The 14,544-nt window shown below is 48.4% G+C and overlaps 1 protein-coding gene across 14 annotated transcripts in view; it reads left to right on the top strand.

Annotated features, from left to right (window-relative positions):
* Nucleotides 1–14,544, top strand: part of PTPRS (protein tyrosine phosphatase receptor type S) — a 308,002-nt gene that overhangs the window by 235,211 nt on the left and 58,247 nt on the right. For 6 of the 14 annotated variants that reach the window (XM_083594329.1, XM_083594336.1, XM_083594335.1 and 3 more), the window contains 3 exons: nt 3,445–3,638; nt 6,568–6,594; nt 9,383–9,500. The exons of 4 other annotated variants lie outside the window; for them this stretch is intronic. In XM_083594329.1, the coding sequence (XP_083450455.1) occupies nt 3,445–3,638; nt 6,568–6,594; nt 9,383–9,500 (339 nt within the window). The remainder of the gene's footprint in view (nt 1–3,444; nt 3,639–6,567; nt 6,595–9,382; nt 9,501–14,544) is intronic. 4 more of the 14 variants (XM_083594342.1, XM_083594339.1, XM_083594341.1 and 1 more) reach the window with 1 other exon arrangement.

Genomic DNA, 14,544 nt, shown 5'->3' with positions numbered 1-14,544 from the left:
AGACCATGGTGGTGATAACAGCTAAGGCTGCAGGTTCGATCCCTTTACGGAACAGGTGCATACTTCACACTTGCTCCCCTGTAAAAAAAAAAAACTTTCCAGTGGTGTGTGATTGAGGGCTTAGCTCCATCCGAAGAGCCTCCTCCCCTTTATTTCTGCACGAGATTAGCCCGGAGCAGGGACTCATGCAGAGACACAACTCTCGTAGAATAATTCCACTATGTGCGCGTGCTTTTGGTCTCACCCTGCTGGGGGACCTCCCTGCTCCGAGTGGAAATGTATTGGAAAGGGGGGGGGTGCCCGAGCACTCGCCCAGAGGTGCAACAGGCAGCCTCCCCCTCCCCGCCTTGCTCCCACCGTGGTTGGGTGTTCAATATGCCCTTAATTAATTCCTAGTGGCACTTTGCTTGTTTTAGAGGGCCGTAAATATCCCACTCTCTGCCACAGATTGAGCACCCGAAGCCACGTCTGTAATGTAGTAAGATAAACCAATTACAGGCAGGAACAATTTTAAAAAGAGAGAGAGAGAGACCTGTGTTAGGATTTAAGGACTATATCGCTGCTTTGTTTGAGATATTCTTTTATCTCCACATTGTGGCGTTTTAGTCCGTCAGCGCAGTGTTCGTGGGGGGCGGGGGGGCTGTCCCTCAGCAAAAAATAATTCCCTTTGTTGACTGTGCCCGGCTGCAGGGGGTTGGACTAGATGGCCTTTGGGGGTTCCCTTCCAAATCTACGATTCTGCGGTTCCGCAGAAAGGCAGCCGGATCTGGCTTCTTCGCCATGCACCGCTCTTCGCGGCACAATTTGCTTTCGGCAAATGCTGAACTTGTGCCTCTTTGATTCCTGGGACGAGTGTTTTGAAGGCCCACCCCCGTCTGTGATTCCCACATTGCGGGGGGTTGGTCTAGATGACGCTTGGCCCCTTCCCAGCTCTCCAGTTCTGCGATTCTAACAATCCTGCCCAACTCTCCCTGTGGCTGCCGTCCCTTTTTAGCTGTTTTTAATTCTGAATTTTCAATTGTTTCAGCCTGCCCTGGGACATTCCACTGCTGGTGGGGGTAATAAATTTAATAAGAAGAAGAAGAATGCTTTATAGCAACAGTTCTCAAACTTTTTTCCCCTGGGCCACACTTCCCAAAAAAATTTTTTTTTAAAGGCTTGCGCCACACCAGGTTTTTTTAATTCACAAGAAATACATTTGAAAATAAAAACAAACAATGCCTACTAGTGCTTGATTTTGAAAAGATACCTATCCATATTCTGAAAATAAATTTTAAAAATTGATGCTGTACTATATTATTTCCCCTAAATTGAATTTTGAATTTTATTGTTATTCATGCTTTTTATACTGTATTTTATGCTGCTTTTATAATTAAGTGTTTTAAATTTGTTGTTAGCCACCCTGAGCCTGGTTTTTGAACTGGGAAGGGCGGAGTATAAATAAAAATTTATTATTATTATTATTATTTATTATATTACACTGAAGTATTTAAATTTTTATTCGATTGTCCTTGAGTCTTCCTGCCTAACCTATCATAGAATAGTAGAGTTGGAAGGGACCCCAAAGGACATCCAGCCCAGCCCCCTGCAATGCAAGAATCTCAATTAAATCATCCACGACAGATGGCTATCCCACCTCCTCTTGCTGTCAGAAAGCTCTTCGTACTGTTTAGTCAGAATCTCCTTTCTTGTAACTTGAAGCTGTGGGTTCGAGTCCTGCTCTCCTCCAGAGCAGGAGAAAAGCAAGCTTGCTCCCTCTTCCATATTGGCAGCTGCCACACCTTGAACCCAGAACCGCTGCTTTGCAGAGTGGGATTAACTGACTCAGATCACCAAGGATTCTGGGTGGCCGAAATACTATCCTAGCTTAAATCCTGCTTTTGTTTCTCAGCAACCATGGCAGCTCCAGGTTAGGCTGTGACCGTCCCCTGGAGAGCCACCGTTAGTCATCATAGCACTGAGCTACATGAGTGGGACGCGGGTGGCGCTGTGGGTTAAACCACAGAGCCTAGGACTTGCCGATCAGAAGGTCAGCGGTTCGAATCCCTGCGACAGGGTGAGCTCCCGTTGCTCGGTCCCTGCTACTGCCAACCTAGCAGTTTGAAAGCACGTCAAAGTGCAAGTAGATAAATAGGTACCGCTCCGGCGGGAAGGTAAACGGCGTTTCCGTGCGCTGCTCTGGTCCGTCAGAAGTGGCTTAGTCATGCTGGCCACATGACCCGGAATCTGTACACCGGCTCCCTCGACCAGTAAAGCGAGATGAGCACCGCAACCCCAGAGTCGGCCACGACTGGACCTAATGGTCAGGGGTCCCTTTACCTTTACCTTTACATGAGCCAGTGGCCACTCATTGTAGACCACTGTTTCTCAAACTTGGGTCCCCAGCTGCTTTGGGACTACAACTCCCATCACCCCTAGCTGTCAGGAGCTAGTCAGGAGCAGGTCAGCAATGAAACACCTGGTGTCAGTGAACTCTATATTCAAGGAAACGAGGTTGGGCCAGGAAGCAAGGCCTAGTGAGCAAAGCAACTTGTCCTGGCAAGACCTAGCCCTATGAGGCGGTTGCTAGGACTGAAGGTCCCTGCCCGCCCGCAGTCTCTCCTTCGGGCACTGGCAGAGGAAGAGGGGTGTGGGGGCGTGCAGTGCCCCCAGCAGCGCGATCCCGGTGGGGTGCCATCGCAGCTGCCCCCCGCCCCCGCCTGCTCTCCACCCCCCGGTCCCAGAGCATGAAGCTCCGCCACTGCCTTCGGGTCCTTCCCCAGCAGTCTGAGACTTCTCTACCTCATTTATCTCTGCTCCGCTCTTTTCATGCCTCTTCTGATTCTGGGAGACCAGTGGAGAGGGTAGCTGGTCGCAGCAGGAAGGAGCCTGCCTCGTGTCTGTCTCCTGGTCCCCCTACGCTGAGTCTGGACTGCTCTCTGCCCTGGCCTCTTCCTGCTCACTAAAGCCTGTTGCCTCTTCAGCTTCCAACACCACCTCCTCCTGCCAATCTTCCGGGCTCTGAGCCTTCTTCCCCTGGGGGTTCCCTTGGGGATTCCCCAACTGCTGCCTCCCACCACTCCTTTGCATCCAGGCAGCCCATGGCACTACGTAGCAAGACCAGTGGTTGGGGATAGTGGTAGTCCGAACAACTGCTGGAGACCCAAGCTTTGAGAACCATGCGGACTAGTGCCTTTAGATATGAGGGAGAGGTTGCAACTCACTCACAAGGCTCACTCCTACACCTTTGGGAACTGACACTCCTGAACCGCTGTGTTTGCGTGGAAAATAAAATTGGGCTAAATGGCAAAGAAGCCTATCTCAGGTCCTTTGAACCCTGGATGCTTTGAGCGTCGTGTGAATTTCCTGTGTTAAAGCTGAAACATGCACCTTCTCTCTGTCTCTCTCTCTCTCTCTCTCTCTCTCTCTCTGTTCCTCTGGCTCCTTCCTTTTCCTCTCTTCCAGTGCCCAGTGCCCCGCCACGCAAAGTGGAAGTGGAGGTTCTGAATTCGACCGCGATCCAAGTGTCCTGGCGCTCGCCGCTCCAGAACCGCCAACACGGGCAGATTCGCGGCTACCAAGTACACTACATCCGAATGGAGAACGGGGAAGCCAGCGGTCTACCCCAGATCAAAGACGTGATGCTGGCTGATGCGCAGGTGAGCACTGCTGCTGCTGCTGCTGCTGCTTCTCCTAATCATCTGCGATAGCCTAACATCCGTTCTCTGCGCGCTCTGCTGACGTCTGGGTTAGGCTACTGCAAGGTGCTAAGTGTGGGGCTGCCCTTGAAGATGGTTCAGAGCCTGGGCGCGTAACACCAAGTCCTGGCTGACCCCCAGGCTCAACAAACCCCTGAGCTGCAAAGAGAACGTCAGCAATGTCCAGGCAACACAATGACCATGTACCGTATTTTTCGCTCTATAAGACGCACCAGACCATAAGACGCACCTAGTTTTTGGAGGATGAAAACAAGGGGGAAAATATTCTGAATCTCAGAAGCCAGAACAGCAAGAGGGATCGCTGCACAGCAAAACCTGTTCTGGTTTCTGGGATAGCTGCGCAGCCTGCATTCGCTCCATAAGACGCACACACATTTCCCCTTGCTTTTCAGGAGGGAAAAGGTGAGTCTTATCGAGCAAAAAATACGGTACATACGCAATAGACTTTATAGAATTCCTTAAAACCATAACAAGTCCTTCATAAACCCATCTTATTTCGAATGAATTTATGTAAATGAAAATATCAAATGCTGTGGAACAGTGCTCATGTAATAACGTAGTGACTATTTTCATTTACATACATTCATTCGAAATAAGATAGGTTTATGAAGCAATTCTGTATCCTTCCACCACGCTGACGAAGAATTCTATGAAACAGTAGTCAATATCCGGAATCACTGTTCAGTGTTGGTCATCATATTTGCTGAATACACAAAGGTTCACAGCTTGACTTTCATCGTACAAAGTCGGGTACATTTAAAGATTTTCAGAGACTTTGAGACTAAAGATTTCATTTTGGACTTGTTACGGTTTTAAGGAATTCTATAAAAGATTGTCTGTTGTGTATGTACATGGTAATTGTGTTGCCTAGACATTGCTGACACCTAGACTGCACTGACTACCAGTTAGTTTCCTTGTCCAATCCAGCGTTGGATTTGACCTACGAAGCCTATTCAGCTCAGGACCCCAGTACCAGCGCCGAGGGCCTTCTGGCGGTTCCCTCGCTGCAAGAAGCCAAGTTACAGGGAACCAGGCAGAGGGCCTTCTCGGTGGTGGCACCCGCCCTGTGGAACGCCCTCCCACCAGATGTCTAATAGAGCAACAACTGCCAGACTTTTAGAAGACATCTGAAGGCAGCCCTGTTTAGGGAAGCTTTTAATGTTTGGTGCATTACTGTATTGTATTACTCGCCTTGCTAGCTAGGGGTGATGGGAGTTGTAGTCCAACATCTGGGGACCCACAGGTTGAGAAAGCCTGCTCTGGAGCGTGGCAACATGAGAACAGGCCTTTTCAGTGGTGGGTCCCTGCTTGTGAAACGCTCTCCCCAGAGAGGCTCACCTGTTGGCATCATTATCTGCTTTTAGTCAACAAGGCGACAGCATTTTCCCCACCACACTTCGGCTCTTAGTTATTATCTGCAGCCTCTTGCTAGTGGGCGGGATGTTTTAATCCTGCCTTTCAAAGGGGGGGGGATGAATGTGTTTCAGATGTTGATATGCTCTGTTTCATATTGCTTTTAACGTTACGTGTTTTGATCATTTACTGTGAGCGCTTTGAATTGTAAGAGGGAAAAAAGCTCTTCCTAAATATGTTGGTGGTTAAATCTGGGAGCTTCCGAATGCAAGGCAATATACCGTATTTTTTGCTCTATAGGACGCACTTTTTCCCCTCCAAAAATGAAGGGGGAAAGTGTGTGCGTCCTATGGAGCGAATTCAGGCTTTTGCTGAAGCCTGGAACGCGAGAGGGGTCGGAGTTCCCGCCAGGCTCCGCAGGCTTGTGCACAGCTGCCTGCAGCCCAAAGCCCGGGGAGCGCGGCGCTGTGCACCCCAGGCTTCGGGCAGCTCTCCGCAAGCTTGCGGAGCCCGGCGGGAGTTCCTGCCGGGCTCCCAAGGCTTGCGGACAGCAGCCTGCTGTCCCAGAAGCCAAAAGAGCTAGACGGGGTGCTGCGCAGCCCTCCGTCTCGCTGTTCCAGCTTCGGGATGGCTGCGCAGAGCCTCCGCAGGGCGGCGGGGTGAAGGCACCCCGCCGCCCTGCGGAGGCTACAATGGATGTCCCCGAAGCCTCAAGCCTTTGGAGTGCAGCTGCGCTCCAAAGGCTTCAGGGATCTTTGAGGCTGGTGGTGGGGGAAAGCAGCGCTTCCCCCCACCGCCAGCCCCACAAGCTCGGGGGGCAGCAGCAAGGCCTGCTATTGAACACACCTTGAATGCACCCACAAGCTTGGGGGGCAGCAGCAAGGCCTGCTATTGAACGCACCTTGAATGCACCTTGTTTTTGAGGGGGAGAACAAAAAAAAAATATTTCCCCCTATTCTCCCCCTCCTATGGTTCGGTGCGTCCAATAGAGCGAAAAATACGGTACACTACAGCTGAGCCTTGCCTGCATCAAGTATAAGTTGCCTTCTGAACCGCTGGTCCATTTGGCTCACCATCGTCCACTCTGACTAGCACCAGCTGTCCAGGGTTTCAGGCAGGGACTGCATGCATACAGGAGCTCTAACCACTGAGCGACATTCCCCCCCGCCCCCAAAAAACAAACCTTTCACCTTGAAAATGTTCCACGCTCCGAAAAGGGTTGTTGTTTTCCCCCCAGTCGGCGCCACTGCAGATGCTGCCTTTTCAAAGCTCTGCCACCGCTAGCCGTAAGAATCATAAAATTCTAGTTGGGGGGAGCCCAAAGGTCATCTAGTCCAACCCCCAAGTAGTGCATCCTACTAACCTCATCCCTCCTTGGACCTCCCCCTCTTCACGGGCTTCCGAGAAGCGGGCTATTTTGCTTCCGAACTGCTCCTCTGCAAACTTTCTCTCTCTCTCTGTCTGTCTTACACGTTTTCCTCTTTCTGTCCTTAACCGCATACCCTCTTTTGCTCAGTGGGAAACCGATGACACTGCAGAATACGTAAGTACGGACTCTTTCTTGTCCGGGTGACCCTTTCGCTCTGCTCCCCAGCCCCCTTTCCCTTCCGTTGGTGATGCTATGGCATTTGTGGATTTCTGCTTTCGCCCTTTTTCTCCTCCCATGCCCCGTTCTGGCAGTTTCCGTTGCATCACTCCGGGCAAAGGGAGGCTTTGCCAGCCGTTTAACTGGGCAGCCGCGCAGAAGCAGCTTCTGTCCACTATCATCCGTGATGTCTCTCCTAATTTATAGCTCTCAAAGCGGCTTTCAACCACACGTGTACAGTCTGGGGCAAATGTGGCCCTCCAGACCTCTCTACCTGGCCCAGGAAGCTCTTCAGGCACCACCACCCATAGCTGTCAACCGTCCCTTATTTGGCGGGAAAGTCCCTTATTCCAGCGCCGTGTCCCGCTGCTGTCCCTTATTGATGATGTCCCTTAAATTTCCCGGGTTTCAAAGGAAGCAGCTCTTCTCCCTCCCTCCCTGCCGGCCAGGGAGGAGGGAGGCTCCAACTGTGTTGCTTGGCTGCGTTGCTCACCCAATAAGGAGTCTAAGAACGACTGGGGGGTGGAGCTTGCATGCCTTTTGCCGATCAAATCGTCCGCGTTGCCTGGGGACTCGCCTTTGCTCAGCGCTTCCCAGCTCAGAGGTGACAGTGGTTTTCCTTGATGCATCCCCTTTGCCGGGTTGCTGCGCTGTGGGGACCACTGCTTAAGGCTTCGTTTGGCTGCTGGCTGGACTTTCTGCCTTTGGCTCGGAGGGGCTCAGAAGCTGAACATACCTGTGTTTGGAAAATCCCTTATTTTGGCTGCTGATCCCTTATTTTCGAGGCTGCTGGTCCCTTATTTTCAGATCTGTAAGTTGACAGCTATGCCACTGCCGCCTCGCCAGCCCTGATTCGCACTCGCCTTCCATTTTTTTCCTGAGCTCTTCTTGGAAGCGTTGTTTGTCCAGAGGGCTGGAATTCGTTCGCCTTGCCTGGAGGATGGAAAGTAGCCAAGTATCCGAAGGTGGTGTTTGGCAAATCGCACTGCCCACCACTGACAAGTGGCCCCCTGAGGTCGCCCAGGAGAAAATGTGGCCCCCGGGTTCGGGGGGGGAGGGGCCTTCCCCACGCTTTCTGCACAGGAACAGAGAGTGCTCAGTGTCCTTGCAGAACCAGGATTCTGCAAGGAGCGCTTCCTGGTCTGTCCAGGGGCCATATCAGCAGAAGCTCCCTCCCACCTGCCCTGCAGCAAGCCAGCTGGGCCTCCCTTAGCCCACGGCAGAAGCCCCCTTTCGTTTGCTGGGAAATATGGGGAGGGGGCAGGTAAGCCCCAGCCTAAAGAATTGATCACAAGACCACACCACAGGCACACAATTTGAGCGGCAATGCCAATAATAATAATAATAATGGGGGGAAATTATTTATATCCCGCCCTCCCCAGCCGAAGCCGGGCTCAATTCATTATAAAATCAGTTCAAATCAAATTAATGGCACCCATTGGGCTAGAGTTCTATGAGGATTACCAAAGGAGGGGGTCAGACTGCCTTGGCTAAAGGCCTGGTGGAACAGCTCCGTCTTTGCAGGCCCTGCGGAAAGATATCAAGTCCCGCAGGGCCCTAGTCTCTTGTGACAGATTGGGGCCACAGCTGAAAAGGCCCTGGCTCTGGTTGAGTCCAGCCTAACCTCCCTGTGGCCTGGGATCTCCAATATGTTTTTGTTTGAAGACTGTAGGGTCCTCCATGGGACATACCAGGAGAGCTTTGGGTTCCCAGCCCCCACAAATATTTAATTGGGGGGAGCCAAAGGGACCTTGTGGGACGTGGGTGGCGCTGTGGGTTAAACCGCAGAGCCTAGGTCTTGCTGATCAGAAGATCGGTGGTTCGAATCCCCGCGACGGGGTGAGCTCCCGTTGCTCGGTCCCTGCTCCTGCCAACCTAGCAGCTCGAAAGCACGTCAAGTGCAAGTAGATAAATAGGTACCGCTCCGGCGGGAAGGTAAACGGCGTTTCCATGCGCTGCTCTGGTTCGCCAGAAGCGGCTTCATCATGCTGCACGCCGGCTCCCTCGGCCAATAAAGCGAGATGAGCGCCGCAACCCCAGAGTCGGCCACGACTGGACCTAATGGTCAGGGGTCCCTTTACCTGTGCTTGCTGCCCTGCTCCCCACCTCTCTCGTCTCAGAAACAAGGGAGGGGAGACCCTGGCAAAGTGGCCTTGAGCTGACGGCGCAGTACCCCAAAACAGCTGCATTCACAGTCCCAAAAGGCACCCCCTGCCTGGCATTAAAGTGCCCCGTTGCCGCCGCCCTCAAACACACATGCACCCTCTTCCAGAATCGGCTTGTCGGCAGGGGAGGGGTGCATGGGGCTTGCACGTGAAAAGGAGGTTTTTAATCTCCTTGAAGCTGCTGGGTTCTCTTTTCCTCCCCTCTCCTCCGAGACTCTGGACTCCTTTGAAGAACCTGGCAGAGCGTTTTGACAGCGAATGCATTTTCTGCCGAGATAGAAGCTGGGAGGCAGATGGAGGAGCAAAGGCCCCCCCCCCTCTTGGCTGCACGTTTTGCATAAAGAGGATTCCTCAGAGCCGCTTGCGTGTGTGTGTTTTCGTAGCTAAACTGTGTGCATTTCCTTCCCGCAACCTCACAACCCCGCTTTTCCTTTTCCTCTCGCTTGCGTTGTGTCGTGTTCCCTGCATGCATCACCGTTGTTGGTTCTCCCCCCCAGCCACCGCCAAGCTCAAACTGTTCTGCCTTCGGTATTTTAAAAAGGGTAAAAATCTCTCTCCTTCTCTTTGACTCCCGTCCCCAGGAAATGATCATCGCTGGGTTGCAGCCAGAGACTGCCTATTCCATCACTGTGGCTGCCTATACCATGAAAGGCGATGGCGCCCGCAGCAAACCCAAGGTGGCCGTGACCAAGGGGGCAGGTGAGCATCTCTCGGAGGGTAACACCGCCAGCCTTCATTGCACAAAGGCAGCTGCAGAATGCTTCCTTTTCTACTTTAAAAATCATTTTTAAAAACATTATTTTATCATCAAGAACCATTACTAAACCCAGAAGTGCATCATCAGGGTATCGCCTCGTGCCATGTACAACGCAAGCGATAAATAAGAAGCAAAAGCGATGGTAGCACCACATTATCAACCAAGGCACCCATTTTTCCCAAGCTGGCATGGATGGTGAACGTTGAGCATCCGAGTTTGAAGCGCAGGAAATAAAAAATCCCACTCAGTGCCGTAAGCGCAGGCAGTGATTGCCTAGAGTGATTGGCTAGAAGATAAGGATTCTGATTGGTGTCAAGCTGACAATTCTGATTGGCTAGAAAATAACGGTGTAAATTGGCTAGACGATCAGGATCCTGATTGGTGTGCAGCTGAGGATTCTGATTGGCTAGAAGATCAGCATTATGATTGGTGTGAAGCTGAGGTTTCTGATTGGCTAGAAAATAAGGATGTAGATTGGCTAGATGATCAGGATCCTGATTGGCTAGAAAATAAGGATGTAGATTGGCTAAAAAATAAGGATGTAGATTGGCTAGAAGATCAAGATTCTGATTAGTGTGAAGCTGAGGATTCTGATTGGCTATAAAATAAGGATATAGATTGGCTAGATGATCAGGATCCTGATTGGCTAGAAGATAAGGATTCTGATTGGTGTCAAGCTGGCAATTCTGATTGGCAAGAAAATAAGGGTGTAAATTGGCTAGACGATCAGGATCCTGATTGGTGCGAAGCTGAGGATTCTGATTGGCTAGAAGATCAGCATTCTGATTGGTGTGAAGCTGAGGATTCTGATTGGCTAGAAAATAAGGATGTAGATTGGCTAGATGATCAGGATATAGATTGGCTAGAAGATCAGGATCCTGATTGGCTAGAAAATAAGGATGTAGATTGGCTAGAAGATCAAGATTCTGATTAGTGTGAAGCTGAGGATTCTGATTGGCTAGAAAATAAGGATGTAGATTGGCTAGATGATTAGGATATAGATTGGCTAGAAGATCAGGATCCTGATTGGCTAGAAAATAAGGATGTAGATTGGCTAGAAGATCAAGATTCTGATTAGTGTGAAGCTGAGGATTCTGATTGGCTAGACTATGACGAGTATGATTGGCTAGAAGATTACTAGTGTGATTCACTTGATGACTAGACTTTCCAGGACACTCCCCTGCAAAAAAACTAATCTTTTGTGAAGATTTATCTTCATGTTTTTCTCCCTCTCCTCCTCCTCCTCATTTTCTTCCTGGATCTTATTTCATTGCTGCTGGGTTTGTCCATCCATCCATCACTGAAGGAGTATCTCTCCAGCAGATAAGCTCTTATCCAAGAACTCGTTCCACTTAGCTTCAGATAGATAATTTGTTTTCTTTCTTTTTCTAAAGGAACAAAAAAATCCTAATTTGGGGAAATTGCTTCTTTTCCTTGCCAAATCTTTCAAATGGGTCTTTGGCGATCTTTTATCTGCTTTGTGCTTTTCAGTCAATAATTCACATTTTGGTAAAGGGAAAACAATCTCCCAAGCTCACATCATCCCCGGAGCTCACAGGGCGTTTTCGGGCCAGCTGCTGCCCCTCTCAGCCAAACCTGCCTCACAGGGCTGTTGTGGAAATAAAATCAGGGAGAAAGAACCGTCCTCGCATACAGAAATGCCAAGCTCAAGCCCTGGCAATCTCAAGACAGCAGGTGATAAGGGCGGACGGAACCCTTCTTTGCCCATTGCAACGCTGGAGAGTACCGTATTTTTCGCTCTATTTTTTTTATTATTATTATTGGTTTTAATTCATTTTGCTACACCCAACATTAAAACAAGTGGAGAAATAAACATACATAACACATACATACAAAAAAGGAGTACATAAATAAAAGAAATAATAATAAAAAAACAAAAAAACAACAACATCACCTAACATAAAACACCAACTAACTAACTTACATTAACTAAATAACTAAATAACACACAACATTAATTGACTTCCCTTCATCTCGGTTTCAGAATATATTATATGATTTTTTATCTGCAGTTTCTTTTCCTCAAAAGACTCTTTACGTCACAAGTGTTACGTCACACCTACTGTGATTTTTAGATTTTTTACCTCTGTTTCCATGTATGTCATAAATTTATTCCATTCTTTATTAAACTTTATGTCTTTTTGATTTCTTATTTTCTGTGTCATTTTTGCCAGTTCTAAATAATCAAATAGTTTGGTTTGCCATTCGTTTATAGTTGGGATTTTTGATGTCTTCCAATTCTGCGCTATTAGAGTTCTGGCAGCCACTGTCGCATACTGAAAGAGTGTTTGGTCTTCCTTTTTGATTTCCTCCCCAATTATCCCCAGCAGAAAGGCTTCGGGTTTTTTTATAAAGGTATATTTGAGGATTTTTTTTAATTCATTGTAAACAGATTCCCAGAATTTTTTGATAGGCTCACACAACCACCACATATGATAGAAATTGCCCTCCTTGATCTTGCACTTCCAACATAATTTATCACCAGTTTTATATATTTTTTCCAATTTTACGGGCGTTACATACCACCTGTACATCATTTTATACATATTTTCCCTGAGTGTTGTGCATGCCGAGAATCTCATACCTTTATTCCATAATGCCTTCCATTTATCAAACTCTATGTTATGTCCGAAGTCCATTGCCCATCTGATCATTACCTCCTTTACTTCTTCATCTTTGGTGTCCCATTCAAGTAACAGGCTATACATTTTCGATAGGAGTTTTGTTTTACTTTCTAGTATTTCAATCTGAAATCTAGATTTTTTCTCACATATCCCATTCTTTTTATCCTCAGACCATATAGAATTAATTTGGTGAAATTGGATCCATCCTGTCAATTTGTTCTTTATTTCTTCATAATATTTTTCGCTCTATAAGACGCACCAGACCACAAGACGCACCTAGTTTTTGGAGGAGGAAAACAAGAAAAAAATACATTCTGAATCTCAGAAGCCAGAACAGCAAGATTTCTGAAAGCAGCCATCCCTCTTGCTGTTCTGGCTTCTGGGATAGCTGCGCAGCCTGCATTCGCTCCATAAGACGCACACACATTTCCCCTTACTTTTTAGGAGGGAAAAAACGAGTCTTATAGAGCAAAAAAATACGGTAATTGTTGGTCAGAATCAGGCAATCCTGGACAAGCAGATGATCTGGAGTCCCAGTTTCAGACCCTCCAGATGTCCTTTTTTAAAAAGTGTGCATTCATGATGATTCATGCTCAGGGCAGTCACACACAATCCCACTTTCAGTCCAGTCACACTGCGGTGGATATCCAGTATCCCCCTGCTGAAGTCCTATACTGTTTCATCCTGCAGTTCATTCTGGTTAATTTTTCTCCTGATTTTGCAGTGCCATAGCTTCTATCATATATACGTAGGTTGGCGGTTCGAATCCCCGCAATGACGGGGTGAGCTCCCGTTGCTCGGTCCCTGCTCCTGCCCACCTAGCAGTTCGAAAGAACGTTCAAGTGCAAGTAGGTAAATAGATACCGCTCTGGCGGGAAGGTAAACGGCGTTTCCGTGCGCTGCTCTGGTTCACCAGAAGCCACATGACCCAGAAGCTGTACGCCAGCTCCCTCGGCCAATAAAGCGAGATGAGCGCCGCAACCCCAGAGTTGGTCACGACTGGACCTAATGGTCAGGGGTGCCTTTACCTTTTATATATAATTTGCAACAGTTATTAAACATACTTTTATATCTTATACAATTTCTTTGACTTCCCTCAATCACATCTGAAAATTTTCCAATCTTTTCACAATATACATTTCTTACTTTCACTATTACATTTAAATCTCATAATGAATGTCTCTCTTCTTTGCAATATTTCATATATTTCTCCATACAAAACGTCTTGTAGTCCTACTAGCGTAATTTGTTGATGACAGTTGCTCTTCAAATAGTTCGTATATTTCTTCCAATCTTCTGTAAATCTCTGGTCCCGCAGGTTTCGAATCCTTCCTGTCATTTTATCCAGTTCTGCATAATCCATTATTTCCGTCTGCCATTCTTCTTTCGTCCGGATTTCTTCTTGCTTCCATTTCTGAGCCAACAATTCTCTTGCGGCTGTTGTTGCATAAAAGAAGCAGTGCCATAGCTTCTCAGGGGAGCAGCAAAGCGGTGTCACAACTGGGGAAGCCATTGCACAGCGAACGGTTAAAGCAGGATAGATTCAACGCTGAGGCACTGCTATTTTGTCAAGAACGTGTTGCAGGGAGTCCAAACAAATCCTGAACCATCTTGGAATGTTTTCCTCCCTAAGAGAGCAAGAATAGGGAGTACCCATCTTCGCTATACATTTAAAGCAGTGTCATATCACTTTAAACAGCCCCCTCCCAAAGGGTTCTGGGAACTGCAGTTGGTTCTGAGTCCTGAGAGACCCTTATCTCTCTGCACTTCTGTCCCAAAATATGTTACTGCATTGGCTCTTCACTTCTCTAAGGCCCCATATAAGCCATACCTTTAAGGCAGGATCAGACCGCTTCAAACTGTCATGACTCCCCCCCCAAAAAAGGATCCTGGGAAGTGTGGTTTGTTCAGAGTGCTGGAATGTGTTAGGCAACCCCGGCCCCCTCTTACAGAGCCATCCCCGGCCATCTAAAATTCTCATTTCTTTAAACTGGCCATCTGTCGGTAGAGCATGAGACTTCATCTCAGGGCTGTGAGTTCGAGTTTACCCACGTTGGGCAAAAGATTCCTGCATTGTAGGCAGTTGGACTAGATGACCCTCATGGTCTCTTCCAACTGTACAATTCTATGATTCTGTGGGAGGAGGTGGTGTCAGATGCAGAAGAGGTAAAAGGGTTTAGTGAGCAGGGAGAGGCTGTGGCAGAGAAAAGTTGAGAAACAGAAAAGGAGAGGGGCCAAGAGGTAGAGAGGAAATCCGTCTGGTGAAGAGTCGCGGATTTCTCCCCCTCCTGCTGCAACCAACTCCCCTCCCTCTGGTCTCACAGAACCAAGAGAGGCATGA

This window comes from Podarcis filfolensis (genome assembly GCF_964270895.1).
Source record: "Podarcis filfolensis genome assembly, chromosome: 18".
In the NCBI taxonomy this organism is placed as follows: domain Eukaryota; kingdom Metazoa; phylum Chordata; class Lepidosauria; order Squamata; family Lacertidae; genus Podarcis; species Podarcis filfolensis.
Note: the sequence above shows the minus strand (reverse complement) of the source record. Positions and strands in the feature narration are given on the sequence as shown.